At 46.8% G+C, this 18665-nt stretch overlaps 1 protein-coding gene across 1 annotated transcript; it reads right to left on the reverse strand.

Moving 5' to 3' along the window:
- Positions 1–1321: 1321 nt before the first annotated feature.
- Positions 1322–12818, reverse strand: PICK1 (protein interacting with PRKCA 1). Its single transcript, XM_082498226.1, has 13 exons — positions 12783–12818; positions 11739–11830; positions 10420–10531; positions 9820–9948; positions 9630–9696; positions 8248–8337; positions 7766–7819; positions 7603–7665; positions 7122–7255; positions 6221–6313; positions 5185–5235; positions 3606–3750; positions 1322–3341 (listed from the first exon to the last, which is right to left on the reverse strand). Exons 2-13 carry the CDS (start codon positions 11777–11779, stop codon positions 3097–3099), a joined length of 1224 nt encoding a protein of 407 aa, XP_082354352.1. The 5' UTR covers positions 11780–11830; positions 12783–12818; the 3' UTR covers positions 1322–3096.
- Between the last annotated feature and the right edge of the window lie 5847 nt (positions 12819–18665).

The following is an 18665-nucleotide window of genomic DNA, read 5'->3' on the forward strand; positions in this document are numbered from 1 at the left end:
GTGATGAGTGAAGCCTGCAGGACCCGTAAAGCCGTTTAAACCCAGAAGGGGAGTGGGGACGTGGAGGAAAGGGTTTTGTTCTAGATGCTCCCAAGCAAAGAGCAGTAAATGACGAGCAAATTAAAGCCGCTGAAGAATGTCAGTTTAAGAAGAGACATAAGAACTGGAAATGGGAGGGGAGAAGGCAAAGCCCATGGAGCTGTGCCCTGTCCCACCTTGGTTAACAACACTGTGAGGTCTCCTTGTGAGCCAGTCACAGTGGTGACTTTGGGCTTTTTCCTGTTCAAACACACTTAGAAACATCCCAAATCAGACTAAGCACCACGACAAACCCCACATGCAAAGCTCTGGGAGAACGAGAAGCAGCAGCAAGGGTGGTGGAGCCCTGTAGGCATTCATTCACTGCTCCCCTCCCCACAAGATAAGATCCCTGTTTCTGCTCTGCTCCACCATGTTGCCCTGCAGCTCTTTCCCCAGCAACCCCAAACCCCGTCCCCCCAGGCCGGGTTTTCCTTATTCACCAATATGCCCTCCAAGAAGCAGCCTACAACTCCCCAGAGGTCCGAGGTCCAAGGTCCACAGCGTGAAAACAACCACCCTTGTCAGCACCCGGCAGGTCACTAGAACAAGGTTCCCTCTGTTTACTTGTCACCAGTCAACATTTCCCACTAAGCCTCCCGCTCTTAAATCTTTTCACAAAGGCACATAAAAGCCCTGAGGGTACCGCATCTCACCACAGTCAGTGCTGTGAGATACCCAGCCCTCTTCCTTCCCCTCCACCAGCTGGGTTGCAAAAAACCCAGCTACACTGCCTCCCACTTTGCATTGGTGGCTTTCAGGCGGGCTCTGCTGAAGCATTTTCTCTGTTCCTCTTAATTGCTCCATATTTTGGCACAACAAACAGCTCTGAAAGAGGATCAGGGACTTAAGCATCAGCTCAAGCTTGTGATGCAATTGCGGAGCTGTGTGGACAAGCTGGCCCTGGAAGGGTGCAAGGACGCCACCGGGCTGGACTGAGGCAACGGGTGGCTTTACAAGGCTGCTGTTCCCCTGGGAAGCCAAGATGCAGAGAAGCTGGTATTACATGGATGACTGGCCATGCTACAGCATTTATAAGCCGCCTCCTCTGGAAACCTGTGTTGCAGTGACCATTGCCTCTTGGCCTAGAGCTTATCCACCAGTATGAGCAAGAAAATAATGGCCAGCGCATGACACTCCTTCTTCCTGTCATTATATTTTAAGATTAAAACCAATGGAGGATGAGCAAAAAAAAAATATCACTAAAGAAAACCCATGAAGGACAGGAAATGAAATGTCACATTTTTCTTTATTAGAGACAACAGTCAGTACAATCAGAGTCCATTTAAGTCTTCCAGGGCAGCTTGACCATGGATGGCTCTCTTCCAGGCACCCACAGAGATAACAAAGCTCCAAAAAAAAAAAAATCAAAGAGAAAAAACAAAACAAAACAAACATCTCCATCATAAATTAATACCCTTAAATAACTTCTTTCACTACCACTAGAATGTAATGACAGAGAAGTCAAAACTCTTGCCTCTGAGAAGAACACCACTCCTGGCAGATGTGTTGCCCGCCAAAAGAGAAAGTGCCATCTGCATCTGGGATCAGCCCACATGGATGGAGGGAGGAGAAGAGAAAAGGAAGGAGAAGAGAAAAGGAAGGAGGAAGGAAGCAGCCTAGCTTACCTTGGTTTTCCTTTCCCCCCCCTTCCCTTGTGCTGGGGAACAGGATGTTACTACTGCTTCTGGCTGGCCCAAAGGCAGCACAAAATGATTGTGCAGAGAGGAGAGCAAGGGGGTGGCACACTATTCATGCTTCACACTAAAAGACATCTCAAAGCCTCTGCCTACAGGCCATGTCTTCCTCTCTCCACAAATTTTCCCATCTCTCCGCTCTAGTTTAAGGAGTTTAAGGATGGGCTACCTCCTTTGCAGTTCTAAGGTGGCTCCTCTTGGCACCTGCACAAGAAGGAGTGTGCAGGACTGGCTGCACGTCCTCTAGAAGCATGTTTGGTTACTGTCCATCGCAAGGCGCTGTAAGAGAGGACAAGGATGGAAAGGAAGTGCAGGCAGCTTTGCTGTTATTCCCAGGAATCTGACTGCCTCAGACAAGCACGCTCACCTCAGCATCTCTGCCGAGCAGGGGGGCTCCTTCCTCAGCCAGGTCTCTCCTTCCCACAGGGAAGGGCAGAGCCACATCCTGCTGGATTCTAGCCCTGGGGCACAGCTATGGAGTGTACAGACAGTGCCAGCTGTGCAGGAGCTCAGGGACTATGAAGAGGATGGTAACCGGGGGAAAAGGCTTCCAAATCTTGGCAGCAGGGCTGCAGCAGCTCAGCATGCCAGGCAGCCACTTCCACCAGCCCCTGCTTTGAGAGCTTACCCCAGCCCCATGGATGGGGTGGGGGGGTGATCAGGTCACATGTACTACCAACAGTTCGGTACCACCACCAGTTCGAGGCATCACCTCGAACGCGCTCCTATTTCTTAAGAACAGTGGCACAGAGAGCTGGGAGTGGTGACAGTGATCATCCTACAAAATTCAGTTCTGCAGCCCATGGGGACAGGTGGAAGAGACAGAAGCAGCTTAAAACAGGCCAGAGAATGGGAAGCTTGAAGACAGCGAGCAGTGGGGTGAAGAAAACAATGCTGGTGCTAACACTTTCCCATAGTACAAGGGGAGGACAGAAGGGGGCTGTTCTCAGCATTTGTAATCATCTCCAGATGTTTAACTGGCTTCCTTGTGCCAGCGGGGAGTGGTGCATCCCATGTGCTCAGCAGCATCCTGTCTGCACAGAGTCACCTGGCAGTGCGGCAGGAGATGTTTCCTCCCCACACCTCAGTACCCAAGTTGGGCAGCAGAAGTCTCTGGAGGACAAAGGAATATCCAGGCAAACAAGCAAGGGAAGAGAGAAGAAAGCAGAGGTTGGTCCCAATCCAACCAGCTACCCCCACCCAAAGCAGAGGAGGAATCCCAGGCTGAACATACACAGAAATCACAGAGGATGAATTGCCATGTGAAATACATGTTTTTATAACAGTCTGCAAAGTCTTTCCTTTGGCGATGCTGGCACACTCAGGCATCATCTATGAGCTTTTCACCATTTGCGTCCTCCTTCCCGCTACTCTCTCTCTCGCTTCCTCCTTCTTCTTCTTCTGCCCCATCCGTGTACGTGTCCTTCTGCCCATAGTTGAGAGTAGTGCGGGCAAGGTCCACCTCAATGGGAAAGACATCTGCATCTCGGAGCACGGCATAGCAGTCGTCATAGTACTTGGACATTGTGGAGACAAAACGCTGGAGCTGGAACACGATGTCTTGCACTGTAGTGGAGACAAGTTGGGAACAAATCAGGCAAAAACCCCCTTCATAAGCAGAGCATGAAGGCTGTGATCAAGCCACCCTCACCAATATTAGTTACAGTCTTCTACACATTAATCCCTCTTGGCCCCTGAGGGCAGATGTCTCAGGCACAGCCACAGAAGGATTCTTCAACAGACTTCTGAGCTGAGACAAAAGAGGAGCATGAAGGCCAAAGCCATGTCTGCCTGACCCCTTCAGGTGCTGGACACAGCAGTGGTACTCACCGTGTTTCTGGTCCAAGAGCTCTATTTTCTCTAGCACGTCCTTCCTCATCTTGGCAAAGCGTGTGCGAGCCTCCTGCCGGCAACGTAGTATAAGGCGGTATTCATAGTTCCCAGTGCTGACACGGTAGAGGGGTTCACCCAGAGCCTGCCAAAAACACGGCGCCGTTTTAGACTCCCACAACAGTGCCTGTACACAGAGTTTGCCTACCGATGCGAACTCACAATGACCTTGGGTTATTACAGCCCTCTCAAGCTCACTGGAACTGCACTCAGGAAGCTTGAAGCATTAGGAATGCTGAGCCACATCAACAAACTGGCAGTCAGCGTGGCCAAATACACACCAACCATGGTAAAGAAATGCACCACTACTAAGCAAAGACAGAAGGACCGGCACCTTTCAACCCAGCATGGAGAAACGGAATGGCTTCTTATCTGAACTATTCAGATAGGCACTATGAACAAACAAGTCTAGGGTCTGAGGGATATATTAATTTCTATCAATCACACAAAAAAATCTGCCCTCTGCAGTCTTCACCCTATATTGATTGCATGATGACATATACATCTACACAGGGAACCTTGTGGTATCTACAACCATCCAGACACAACGCTGCAAACCAGTAGCGATGGACCTATACATTGTCCCAGAAAAAAGTTTTGAGAGAAAGGGGTTAGGTCTGTCAGCAAAACAGCATTCTTCTCTTACACCTGTAAACATAACATATATAAAAAACATGTTACTGACTATGGCTTGGCATGCTGCACGTGCCAAAACCCAAAAATGTTACTCCACTGGGTAAGACTGGGATTCTTTCCTTCCCATTTAGCAGGAAAGATTTAATTAAATGTTGTGTTAGGAAAGTTTTATTCCGTCATGGCACTGGGAACTGGACTTTCCAAGAATTCAAATCCCTGCTCTGAGATCAATACCTAGGAGAAAACAAGATCTTATTTTTATGCAGGGAAACCCGGCATGTAGGGGACACCTTTAGGTATCTTAAACAGAGCTGTTAAGGATTAGTTGTAAAACTCTAAACCAGACAGCAAACTGTTACTGGAGAATGTTGCCAGGGTTTTTTTTAAGTCTTCTGATTTTAAATTACCCATTTTGGGGCAAAAGTCTATTGTTAAGACAGATTCTTTAATCAATATTCCTCAACTACAAATTCAGCTTTCACATGTGTTCTGCTAGAGAGGCTAAACCGCCATTTCTCAGAAACAAGTCCGGAATTAATGATAAGCTGTACACTACACACAAATGGAGTCTGTGAAGATAACACCTTAATCCTTCTTACACAAGCTAATATTACTTAAACACTGAGACAGGCAACCACTGAGCAAACAAGCTGCCAGAGAAGATGTCTGGTCCCTCTACTATTCCACAGCAACAGTGATTCATGACAGTTATTGGCAGGGTTTCCAAGGCATCATTTAAGGACCTCCAATTTCTAATATGTTAAGAACAAATGTGTGTGATTCGTAGGATGCACACAGGCACAGGAGTGCTTTTGCAATTACAAGGCAATGTGCACAGGGAAGCTGCAGAAACAGTTGTCATCGCCACAGTACTGGTACTCACAATGCAGCTGTACTCTTCATCATCCATCTCTTTGACTTTCAGGCAGTAAGACTTTGTAGGATTATGAAAAAAAAAAAAAGGCAAAAAGCAAACCAAGAAGGACATATTAACAATTAGAAGCAATTTCATTATCACCCGTAGCCATAGGGTTGTACCATTTCAAGCCTTCCTTCAATGCTGCAGCTAGGGACACTGGGGAGAGCACAGTGGGATCAGAGTATATTAGGTGGAAGGAAAAATCTGCTTAGAGAAAGATGGGGAGAGGAAAACATTGGGGGAGAGAGAAGGCGCTTAATATTTATGTTACAGGAGCAAATACTTTAGATAGGTATAACCCAAGTAAGAGAAAAATCCTGCATTCATCTACTGTTTGTGAAAACAGTACCAGAAAAGTATGAGGTGGGAATAATTCAAGAGCAGGAAAACCAAGAAAAATTGTGGGAAGAGATGCTGCCATATTCACTTGACTTAGGGCTGCAGCTCCATATAGTTCTCTAAACTGGTAAAAGGAAATCAATTCTTACAGTTACAAAACATATGCACTTAACAACCCTACCCTGTTTTTTGGGGTGTAGAAAATGAAGGGTGAGTGGAATGGAGAAGGGGGAAAAAAACACGGTCTAAATAAAACCAAACACAATTTGACAGTGGTTTAATCTGGCTAAAGAAATACTATCCAAAACTACCTGAAAAATATGGACTCTGAGGCTGGTGAGCTGTTTAGGGGAGTTCAAGAGTGTAAGTTGCATAGGAACTCTTTACAAATAAATAAGGAAATTAATTTGGCCATTTAGAAAATAAGTCATCTGGGTTCTGGGAGATCTCTTTTACCTGTAAGAACTATTGAGTCAAAAGCAAGGGTATGAATCTTAGTAATGTGGCAATAGACAAAGAATTGGAAAAAATAATGCATTCTTGCATGGACTGTGGAAGGATGGACATGTGATTGCATAGGCTCTATGGGACCCTCAGGATATGATTCTAGGAAACTTAATTTCATCAGCACTAAAAAAAATAAATATAAAAAGCAGCTCACCAAATATTCAAACTTGACATCCAGGTATTTTTTGATAGTCAGCCTTGTGTCGGGAATGGCTTTATTCAAATATGTATTCAAGTCAGTAAGCATCTGCAAGGGAAACACATCCTGTTGCTGAATGTAAGACCAAAAAGCATGACTACAATTACTCAAGAGCAACCTTCTAACGAGCACAGGCCATGAGACTGCCTTCAGTTAACTCTTTTTAACTAGAGCGTATCTGAAAGAAAATAATTGATCTTGACTCAGAATTGCTATGGTTAGAGAATCCATTACAGTCACTGGCAAGTGGTTCCAGCGTTAGAAATGCACACCTCACTTCTGGTCTGAATTTGTGTTCTTTCAAATAATCTTGTTTCATTTTCAGCTAGTCCTGGAAACTGCTTTCCCTGACTCAGAGGCCTATTAACCAGTGCTGTCCATCCAACATGGCACATTAAGTAGTGCCCAAATCAACATTTAATACTCTCTTTGCTAAATTAAGTGGACAGATTCCCTGGAGACTCTCACTCAAATATATTGATTGAAATCCTCAAATTGTTCCTGGATTACTCAACTAAACTCTTAAATTTAGTAAATAAACAAACTCTTAAATCTTTCAATTATGGCAACCTATATCAGGGAAAAGGCTCTAGGGATTACACTGATCAAACTACCCTCTCATCCCCAAAAGAAAAGGAAAGTAATACACTCATGTGCAAAAGTGAAAAGCACAAGATTGATATATTCATTACATTATCTCTTAGATTCTTCATGAAGAGAGTTCCCTGAAGGAAAGCAGACAAAGAGTTCTTCCCAGAATGAATGATTTGTAAGACCACACCTTCAAACACACACTTCTGTCTTTCTAGATTCCCCTCTTCTCCAGACCCTTTACTCCTACGGTTAAATTCTTTACCGGCTTAATTGTTTTCAAAAGGTGAATCCCAAACTTCTCAATGTTGCGATGGGCATCAGCAAATTTCACGAAGGCTTCACTGGCAGCTGGTTGTGGCTCCCGTACACCAATGACAGAGAAAACATCTCCAAATGCTAGATAAGGGTGATAAATACAAACAGACGAAAGAAGAGGTTGACTCCAGAGAAGAATCTTGCCTCCAGTACTACAACTCCTTCCCATAACCTTGCAATTAGCTGGGGAATGATGCTACATATTTCCTAAAGGCCAGTGGTTGGCAGGGCATTTCTTCACTGTCTCATGTGAAAGACAGGGCCTGTGCTAGCACTATGACCGCTAATGCCAGGAGAGCAGCCCTTCCCGGCTCATTTTTGCAATACTTAGTTTGCTTTGAGTGAGGGAATCACAAATGTAAGTACGGACTAAAACTCCTGAAACTGGAGGTCAAACATTTCTGTTCCCTTCATTCAAGATTCTTTACCTCTGTGTGTCTGAGATAGCTCAAAGAAAGCCCTGAGAAGACTCTTGGTGTGCTCTGTCAAGCCTGTGACAGAAGACAGAAAAAAACATTTAAGTCATTTCACTAAAACGTAGTAGAAGCATCTTTTTCTCCCATCTGGTGTCTGATGGAAGACACAGTTTACCTTTGTATAACTCTGCAGTCCTCTCCAGCTCCTCTAATCTCTTCACTAGTCCATCTAAATGGAAACAAGAATCAGAACACAGAATTACAACAGTCAAATCCAACATGGTTAAGACCTGACGACCTAGAAAAACACCAGATTCCTATTTTTGGTTCAATTTTCACCTCTAAAGCTTGCCCCCTGGTCCAACATGGGAAGTTTTTAAAATAACTGTCAACTAGTTTTACAGTATGGTGTCATCACCTATCAGCATTCAGTAAGTGGGTCCCCACTTTAAATTAATTTGACCTTAGCTAACATTTAAATGGCCCCAATGACAGGATATATCACTCAGGAAGGGCAGAGACAATCACAACAGGGAGGTATAGCAGAAGGAAAGAATTATGAAGGAATAATGTGGAACATGCAAGAACTATAAAAAGTTGGTAAGCACAAGAGGGTAAATGTTCCCTTAAGAAAATGTTCTTCTGGACAATACTTACCATTGCAAAGTATGGCTCGGCTTAACCCCAGGGCATCTGCTGTTCCTGAGCTCATATTCTCTACCAGTCGATGCTTTACCTTCTTCAATACTACAAGTCAAAACAGAGTGGCAAACCAGGATCAGAGTAATTTCTACGGGCATGAAAAGCACACTAGCATACTTCACCACTTTCTCAGGCATTGAATAAACTGGCCAGTCTGAACTTAACTCACTATAGAGGTAGTGAGCAGAAAAAGAACACCAGCCATGCATAGCACATCTTCTATCTTCTGTCTGTTCTGGTCTCACATCCTATATACTTCAATCAATAGAGCTCCAGAACTTCTTTTGGAAGACTATTCCAATAAATCACTTTGCTATAAGCTACCTATCATGAGATTTGGAACTAAACTTTGCTTATGCTACTTGCTGTATTATTTCAACTGAAGTCAGGAGACAAGGCTGAAAGCAAAACAAATAGGATTTAATGATCAAAGTTTGCTTAACTTTTATCTTTTGGCTCTTAGTTAAACCTTTTTGTCACCCCTTGATGGAATTAATTTCTGTCTTTGGTGGTCATACCCTGCAAATTGCTAGAGACAATTATGCCTTTGGAATCAGATGATTCAGCTACATTTCTTTAGAGGTAAACTTGCAGGGGTGCCAAGTGCCTGCAGCTCCCAAGAACTCAGCTGGAGCCACAGAGTTTAGCATCTCTGAAAAATACCATATTCTCACCGCACTTCTGTTTCCCCAGAAATCCATCTCAGTCCTCAACGTTTTCCTGAACCTCTGTCAATTCATTAGCACCTTAATCACCATGAAGAGAAATGAAAGCAAAAAGAATAGATGGATTTTTTTAGAAAAGTGAGAAAGGTAGACCATATAATGGAGACAGATACATAGGCTTAGTTTAAAACACACACTTTGTTTTAGAAATAAAGCCTTCTCTCTCTCCTATAAAATTTATGGTTGTACAAAACTCAGTATAGACAGGTATTGCACCACTGTTCTTCACGCTGAGAAACTGCAATCAGTGTTTTCTGACAGATGCATTTGTTTGTATAGCCCAAACTCTCAATAGATGAGCATAACTTACGTGTATTCAAAATAAATAAATTAAATTATTATCTAGTTGAATTTCATCATCCATGCTAAACACAGCACAGGAAAACAAGCCTCCCACAAAAACAGTCAAGCCTCAATTTGACTTTCAAGACTATTTCAAGAAGTCAGGGAAGGGTTTTTATAAACCTGCAATTCTTTTTGACAGTATCCATCTGAAAATGACTGAGTTAAGAGGAAGAATGGAACCAGAATTTTACTTTGGTTTTAGCTGGGACCAACCTTTCACCCCTCCATGTCACTTCAAGACTCTAGGGAGAAAGAAACCAGTCTTACCGATATCCAAAGACTTGCCCTGCTTTGGGTCAGCCTGAAGCTTGTTGTAGTGAATCGTCACTTCTCCCTGTAGAAAGAGCAAATCCCAAACTGCTGTGCTGGAAGCAAGTAGCAGTGGCTTCCTTTACCAATGGACAATAAACTGTAAACTATGACCCAGAAGCTCCAGTGGCCCCCTCCTACCTCTCACCTTTACCATCTGTATCATCTTGGCCACCTCCACCTTGGTCTTCCCTTTGACGGACTTCCCATTCACTCCTGTGATTTCATCACCAGCTGCTACGGTGCCATCTAAAGCTGCTGGAGTGTTATCAAATACCTAGCAGAGAGGAGAGAGAGCACAGATATTCTGGAATCAAGAGGAAGAGGAAGGTGAATCCAAGGCTGAAGGACAATTACATTCTTCCTATTTAACTCAGTTGCATTTTGTTCATGGTGAAGTCATAGTTTTTCTCCTTTCCTAAGAGGTGGGCTGATCATCTTGTTCTCTCAGGCAGTTCTTGCCTCCAGGACGTACCTCCGCAAGCTTAGGATTCTAGATGTTGAGCACGTCACACCATTCTCCTGTGAATTCTAACATGCTCTCCAATGAGAAGGATAATTTCAGAAGTCTTAATTTAATTCTTCCACACCTATTAGGTACCAGGGTAAGGAAATGTTATTCACTGGGAAGTGACATGATCTATGCTGTTTGATTTTCTCAAAGTGGGATACGACTCTCCATGCTTTCCATCTCTCAGGCCAACACTGTTTTACAAAGACGGTTGATTCTTCCTCCCCAAGTGCCCACCTGGACAATGTAGAGACAGGGGCAGTACTGTGCTCCTCCCCCAATGCTGATCCCAATCAGGTTCTGAGAGTCCTTCTTCAGTGTCACTGTCCCAGGTACAGTGGGGATCCCCCTAAATGAGAAAGGGTGGATGAGCAACTGAACACAGTAGGCAGAGCTGCATGTGTATGAAACAACTCTGGTATCTGAGTCGATACAAACTGGAAACACAATGGGCACTGCACATTTGGTTACAGAATCGCAGAATGGTCAGGGTTGGCGGGGACCTCTGGAGATCATCTAGTCCAACCCCTCTGCCAAAGCAGGTTCACCTACAGCAGGTTGGACAGGATCACATCCAGGCGGGTTTTGAATATCTCCAGAGAAGGAGACCCCACAACCTCTCTGGACAGCTTGTTCCAGTGCTCCGTCACCCTCAAAATAAAGAACTTTTTCCTGATGTTCAGACATCATTTCCTGTGTTCCAGTTTGTTCCCGTTGCCTCTTGTCCTGTTGCTGGGCACAACTGAAAAGAGTCTGGCCCCATCCTCTTGACACCCACCCTTCAAGTATTTATGAGCATTGATGACATCCCTCCTCAGTCTTCTTTTCTCCAGGCTAAACAGACCCAGATCTGTCAGCCTTTCCTCAGAAGAGAGATGCTCCAGTCCCTTGAATTCATCACATTATCTCTGCCATAGAGTCTCTCAGCGTGGGCCAGCAGAAGGACCTTCTGGGCTATCTTTTTTGAGACAGCATGCAAGGACTAGAGGTGGGAGAGACACCCTCATCCATCACTAGGCACTGAGGAAACACTATCATGTTTTAGAGAGTGTTTCATCTGCTTAGTGCTGGAGCAAGAGGAAAACTTGCACAGCATAAATGAGATGCCAGACAAGCACTCTATGTCAAATTCATTGCTAAACTCATCAAACTTTTTACTTGCTCAGGAAATTCCACTGTTCTCCTCCTTACAGACCTAAAGAGTGCAGTGTTTCTCTCCATTTATTTGTGCCTCTTATTATCTTTCCTCTATTGTAAATATTTTTATCTCTGGCTAAGGTCGGTAATTTACAGAAGATTTGTCAGCACCGCTTTGCAATCAGAAAGGCAGGGTAGTCATCGCACAGCAACAGAAAGCGTTCTCCTTTGCTCACCAGCACAACAATGCCTCATCCCCAGTCCCCAGAGGGAGCAAGAAATCAGGACTGAACAGCAAGTCTGACTCTTCAGCACACAGCGTCAGGAGGAGGTAAATTTATCCACTCCCATTAGGTCTTGGCTGCAAAGACTATTTCTATTGTTAGCAAAAAACAGGAAAAGGCAAGCTAAATACTCACAGCTTATCTTCCTCAATATCATAGTCCAAATCTGCAAACATTGTTTTGGTTAATCGGAGCTTGTTCACCCGAAACTGCTTATTCCAAACTCCCTGGGAAGAAAGAACAGAATAAACCCCAATAAACCAGTGATCTCAATAGAAAACCCCAGAGAATCAACCTGTCCCCCTTGTAAATCTCCCTCTTTTTCTATTTTTTTTTTTTGAAAGTCACATTGTGGTCTCTGTTCTTATCTCAAAGATAAAAATCACGTCAAATGTCTCTGATTCTCTGCTCTGAATGAGACAGGAGAAAGTCCTCGAGCTTGAATGCTGCATGTTTCAAAACCAACACATGTGCAGTATTTCCAAAGCACGAAACAAAATGTGGTCCATTCTGGAAGCTGCTTCTTCACATGCTCTCCCTGCCTAGCCCCCCGGCTGCTACAGACATTTACTTTCATTCCCTATGTCTGCTAAACATCTCCGTTTTGTTCTTGACTTCATAACAATTTATATCACTTTTGGACATTTATCTCTTATCTTGGGAGGCTACGACGCAAAGCTTTTTGCAACTCATTTTCACACACAAAAAAAGCCTCATTATTTCCTCCTGTTCGGACACTGATTAGCAGACGCGGTTTGGTTTCCCTCGTCCTTCAGCAGCACCAAAGGCAGGGTGAGTTACCACCATATCCAACCCCAACGGCCGCCAACAGGCCAGGGCTTTGCCGGCAGCTCGCCACGCCGCGTCCCTCCCGGCAGCGGCCTCGCATATCGGGCACAGCCCTTTGCCGCTAAGTGCTGCGAGCGTGTCCGCCACCCCTCGCCCTCTCACCCGGCTGGGCCCGGGGGCGACGGGGCTCGGGCCCGGCATGGGGGCGGGGCTCGGCGCTGGGCCCTGATGAAGAGGTCTCCCGGTGGCCCGAGCCCCCGCAGACCCGGGAAGGGGCGGAGGGGGGTCACCGGGCACCGGCCCGGCCGTTTGGTGTGTGTGGGGTCGCCCTGACAGGGCCCTGGGGGGGCTGGAGGTGGGAGTGAGAGGGGGGGAGCGTCGCGTGCTCACCGGAAGTAGCCACCCGGCGCGCGGCCCCCGCCGCCACCTGCCGCCCGGCGCTGTCAGCTCGCCGACACGTCACCGCCGAGGGTCAGCCCGGAAGCAGCCCCAGCGCCGGGCAGGGCCCCGCCCCTCCGCTCGCGTCGGGCCGCGTTGCCATGGGGACGGAGACCCGCAGGGGCGGGGCCAGCCTGCTCCTGTCCGCCATCTTGAGAGCGGCGCGGCGGTGGCGCTGACGGTGTCAGGGCGATATCAGGCCTGCGCTCGGGCTGACTTCAGTCTGGGGGGAAGGGGCTGCCCCCCATCTTATCCGCCCAGTCAGCCCCCTCTGGTTCAGGGAGGTGGGCCGGTGGAGAGGTGTTCTTGGGAGAAAGCAGCCTCCGGGTGTGTTGTGTCCCTCCTGCCCCAGCCCCGTGGCCTTCGGGCCCCTGAAGCCACCATAGTGTGCAGAGGGGGCTGGGCTGTATGGTGAAGCCGGGCCTGCAGCCACCAGCCCAGGTTTTAGGCTATGTCCAACTCCACTTTAGTTTTCTGAAGTACCCCAATCACTGTGGGGCACACGGAGGCAGAGCTTTTGGGCTCAGTAAATTGTAGAGGGGGAGCTGCAGTGGTGGCAGCAGAAGACGATGGGAACCGCTGAGTTGAACAGGTTTATTGGCACACATGAAACAGCGGCTGCTGTTATTAGTGGATCATGGGGAGCTATCAGCTGTTCAGTCACCAGGAGGTGGACCCAAAGTGTGCCCACCTCAAGGAAAAGATGCTCTCTTGCACTTACACTTCGAAAAAGTGGCAAGGTGATGTACCCTGTACTACACCCAGTGCCTGCCTGCCTTGGAAGGCAGTGTTTCAGAAAGACGTTTGTGAATGTGAACACGTCCCAGACTGATGATTCAGATGACAGCAGGGACACAAAGAGCTTTGAAACTGGTTGGCACAATTGCCCCTACTGCTGGCAGGCCAGCGGCGACCTGTGGAAGCAGTGATTTGGAAGCCAGTCAGCACAGCTGTATGCAAAACCACTGAGCATGCCAAGGTTCTGCGTGTTTTTCTCCTCTGTGGTGTGTGTGTGTGCATAGTGGTTAGGTGTTCAAATGAATTTTCTGCCTTCATCAAGACAGTCCCATCACTGAGAGAATGCTTTGATTTCCCAGAAGAATGTGGTCGCCTCTTACATTATGTGTCATCTCTTCCAGCCGCTGTTGGCTTCTGAGCAATTACCAAGCTGCAAAACCTGACTTACTGACGTAGATAAAAAAAAAATAAATTGCACTCTTTGAACTGAAAACTCCTCTGTGACCAGGAACAAGGACTGGCTGATGACGATGACCTCTCTTGCTGTCTGAGAGGGTGGTTAGTGTTTGCAGTGGGCAGCCCCATGAACCTCTCGACTGCACACATCAAAACACCAACTGAAGCCACATACACTGCTGGAGTACAAGGGCAAGAGTGTGTTGTTAATAATCACTTTGAAGTCCTGGGTCTAAGAGGTGATTTATTTATGAAGGGAAGCTGAATGAGAAATACAGTCCTTCAGGTGGGAGCTCTCTGAAGAGAAGAGGTTGACATCCTGACCCTGGATGCTGACAGGAGTTTTATAACAGTGAAGTGCTAGAATTGATGAGCCAGGCCCTGATCTCTGCACATGAGGAGCTCGCTGGGGCTCAGTGGTACAATGGCACTTGACTGCGGCTGAGGATGATAGAGAGAAGACAGAGCCAGACTCTTCCCAGGGCTTTTGCACAGCAAAAGACAAGGGGCAAGGGTCACAAGTTGCAGCATGGAAATTCCAGTTAGATAAAAGAAAAAAAAAGTACTATAACAGTGGGTAATCAGTGTTTCAGCAGCCCAGACTGGTGGTGGAATATCCATCCCTAGAGATGGTGAAAATGTAACTGGACAGATTCTGCAATGCTGTGGTCCTGAGAGAGACCCTGCAACATTTGGAAACATTTTCCTGTGTAATTCTCTTTCAAATTCTTGGATCAAAACAACTGTCTGTAGCCACCTTCTTAAATACTTACTCTGAAAATAAATTAAAAAAAAAAAACCCTGTCCCCCTGTCCTACTCAGACCATATAACTTTGCTATTGACAGCTGGGGGTTAACATAATTGTGACACAGTTACATTGGAGCCCCCACTGAAGTCCAGCCCCTGGCTAGCTGGGCACTACCAAACACAGAGGACGCTCTGCATAACCCTCCCCAAAGTTGACAGTTAACATAGACAAGAGCTGATTAAACAAGTGTCACACAGCAGATCATTGGCAGAGGCAGCGGTTAGGTCCATGCCACGGCAGGACTGCTCCGTGCAGTGGGTTAAGGGTCCGGGAGTTGCACACTGCCCCTTTGCTGTCTCCTGCTTCGTGACCATGGGCTTTGCAGGGTCACCTCGGAGGAGGTGACCACCAGGCCAGCCAGCTGGGCTTCGTTTGTAAGGGGGGAGCTCCACCGTGTGGGCCCTGCTGGGAACTTCTGCGGGAAGGGGGCCTGGATTCAGGCGTACTGGGTGTGCAATGGGGGGATATTTTTTCTACTTTACTGCGGGCAGAGGGGAGGAAGTTCCCCCCCCGCCCCCCCCAGGAGAACACCTGCATAACATAAATCATTTGGTTGTGCCCAAGAGGATTGCTCAGAGCCTTGTGAATTGCGGTGCAACAGACTGGTTAAAAGACATCCCAGGACCCTGTTTCTCCCATGTTCACTTCTGCTACTGCGTCTGCAAGGAAAAAAAAAAAAAGGAGCAGTGAATTTCTCATTCCCTGGCAGCTCCTGCCATTAGAAAGAAAGACAAGAGACAGAACTGGCCTGGGGTAAAAAAAAACAGACCTGCTGACACTGACAAGGCCAAAGCTTGTAAGTCTCATGTGCCTTGCTTTTGTGCTGCTCCACTGACGTGTCTGCATTGTGCATGTCCTTCAGTATGTCCCTGAAGCATCGGCTTTTGTATATGTGTGTTGACTGAGCCTGCCTTTTGTGTACAGTCGCTCCAACATGTCCAAGATCGATGGGATTGGGATTTTCTCTATATGAGATGGAGAATGAACCTGCATGTGCCCTAAAGCCATGTCTGTCTCAATATTAGAAATCCAGCTGATTGCCTCCTCCCAAGGGAGGAGTAATTAATTACTGATGAAAAGGGTTATCTAAAATCCAAAAAAATAAGTCTAGCTAACGTGTAAAAAACCTCAGGAAGCTGTTCATTTTCAAGAATAGGTCTGATTAATTGTTGTATCAAAAATTTGAAATGCAGCTTTATCCTGAAAAGTGGGCTCACCGCTTACAATCTACCAATATGGCTTGGATCAAGAGGGCTCAGTTTGCAAGTACAGACATTTTTCCACCCTTAAATGGACAACCTATGGAAAGTCAGTGCAGGCTCTGAGAGTCAAACTCCCTTCTGCTTGTCTTTCACCACGTGTAATAAGGAGTATAAGGAGTCTGCAAGCAGATCACACGTTGCATGACTAGTTAGACTCTTGGCACTCAGATGCATTTCTCTGTACTGGGTTTGTGCTGAATCTCATATTTCTGGCTGCTTTTCTGCTACTGTTGTCAGCATCAACACAACTAATGCTGAGCTAACATCCTCTTCAATTGCTGTCCCTTGAGCCATGTTGTCTGTTTTGGGGGGAACTTTCAGTGGGTAAGTGTGGGGATTGTATTCCCTGCCCACCACTCCACAGCCTGCCTGCTCTGTCCCTGCCCCACTTCTGCTGAGTGCTCCAGACCCCTGCAGGAGCCTCTACATGGTCTAGGTGTGAGATAAAGGTGGTGGTGGTGGCCCCATTGAGGTAGAATATGGAACAGTCATACACAGGAGTAGTTTAACACACACCAGGGTGGGTGTTTGCTGTTAGCACTTGCACCCTGGGGCTACCAACTCAGCGGAAGGGGTGAGAAACATTGAAAACAGGCTGCAAATGACCTGACAGCTTATTTCCCAACCTATACATCTTATCATTGCTGTATTCAAACTCCTCCCAGAATGAGATGTACCTTCAATTCATTCCACTGAGAAGCTGGAGATACCCCTTCCCAGGGGGGCCCCCAACCTCCAAGTGTTTGCCCCATAAAGTTTCAGCAGAATACAATATTGCTGTCCTTCAGAGTTCTAGCTGGCTTAATCTAGGTGGTGAAATTTAACATTTTGGGGATGAAAAGCAGTATTTTTGTGCATTGATTAATTTTTTTTTCCTGGGTGTTTTAATTGTCCCTCCTCTGAGATTTCCTGAATTTAGGCTTATCCTGGTGAAGTGGACAATGCTCCGTGGTAGATGCGTTGTATTTCCACATGCACCAAACACATTTCGTTCCCCCTTGACTTCCTCCCCATGGATTTTTTCTCCTAGTCAAGGAGATAGGTCTCAGGAGCATCTGTTCTTACCGACCACTGATATATTGCTCAGTGCTGACCCCCAGAAGGTCTAGCTGTTACATATATGAAAGCATTACACACAAAAGAAGCATTTACAACCTGAAAAAAACCAGTGACTTAAAACCTAATGGTTTTTCTGAGACACTGCAGGTGGAAAGCACAGGTCCTGACTTGGCTGATCATTTTCAATTTATAAGGCAACTTTCAGCCTTTCCACACCAGAGGCATGACCACACGCTATTGCATGGCCCAGGAGGACTGCCAGTTTGGCGAGGTGCTGACCAAGCTCGTGGTCCTTGGGTTGAATCCCTGGGATGTGGAGCCTCACAATGGAATAGCAACGGGGCCTATGGGGGATCACATCTCATGAGCAGTGGCAGAGTGGAGGGTGGGAAACAGGCAGAGACTTGCCCTCATTATGCATGGGTCTAACATGCCCAATTACCCCATCCTCTCCTCACCTCCACGATGTAAAAGACTCTTGTTGAGAGTGGTCATAATTCACGGTGAACACCCAGCCTCCCCCTTACTCCCTTCACACCCGCTGCTCTCCATTTTCCTTCCAGAAAAAAATGTGTCTTTGATGAAATGAAATGGCTCAGTCAAAGAACCCCTCAAATGGTTGGGGACCCCTGCACTTGGCCACCCTTGCCCACTTCCCAGCTCTATTTCTGGCTGAGTTTGGAGTTTAAGTGGGCTGACCTTGTGCCCTGGCTGCCCCGGGGGTCAGTGATGAAAGCGGATGGAGGCTTCACAGTCAGGTCTCTTGTGTGTGACTCTTTTGTTCCCGGGACAGGGGTGTGCAGTGCCTGGGACAGTGCTTAATTGTTCGGGGGCACTGCTTTACCCGTCATGCCCTTCCCCGGGTGGCCCCAGCCCTTCTTGCTCATGCGTGGGAGGGAGGCAGCTTCCCCACTCGGGGTAGGGAGGAGGAAGCAGAGTCTGAGTTGCTCAGCATCATTTCTGGCTGTTTATCAATCTGTGTAATAAATTTTGTGGAGTGTTAGAAAGCCAGAAAAAAAAAAAAGACAGACAAAAAAATTACTTCCTGGCATTTTGTGACTCCTGTCTGTCACTGAGTGCATTCTCCATTGTCCTGCCATGCAGACAAGAGCAACATCAGCTTGCTCTGGCCAGCTCCTGGGTCCATCTGCTGTGCTCTGTGGCATGCACTCGGTCACCAAGACCTCCCTCTGCCTTTCTGCAGGTGTTCAATGAGGAAAGCCCAATGGGTCAGGCCTGAGGCACTTGGCTTAGTCCAAGTGGAGGCAATGGGTTTGTACCAGGGAGTGCAGAAGTTTTGGGTTGCAGCACATCAACAAAACCAGGTGGTATTGTGGGTGAGCAAGCCCAGGGCTGGAGGTATTGAGGCTCCTGGAAAGCTTCACTAGACTTGAGCTGGGCACCCACACCTTGCACTGCCCTGAGGACTTGCAGAGGAGCGGTGGGTTTGCTGTAGGTATGCGTGGGCAGGGGATGATGCTGGACAACCTGTGGGCGTGATGATAAAGAGT

The sequence above is a fragment of the Vanellus vanellus genome, assembly GCF_965231255.1.
Source record: "Vanellus vanellus genome assembly, chromosome: 1".
Taxonomy (NCBI): Eukaryota; Metazoa; Chordata; class Aves; order Charadriiformes; family Charadriidae; genus Vanellus; species Vanellus vanellus.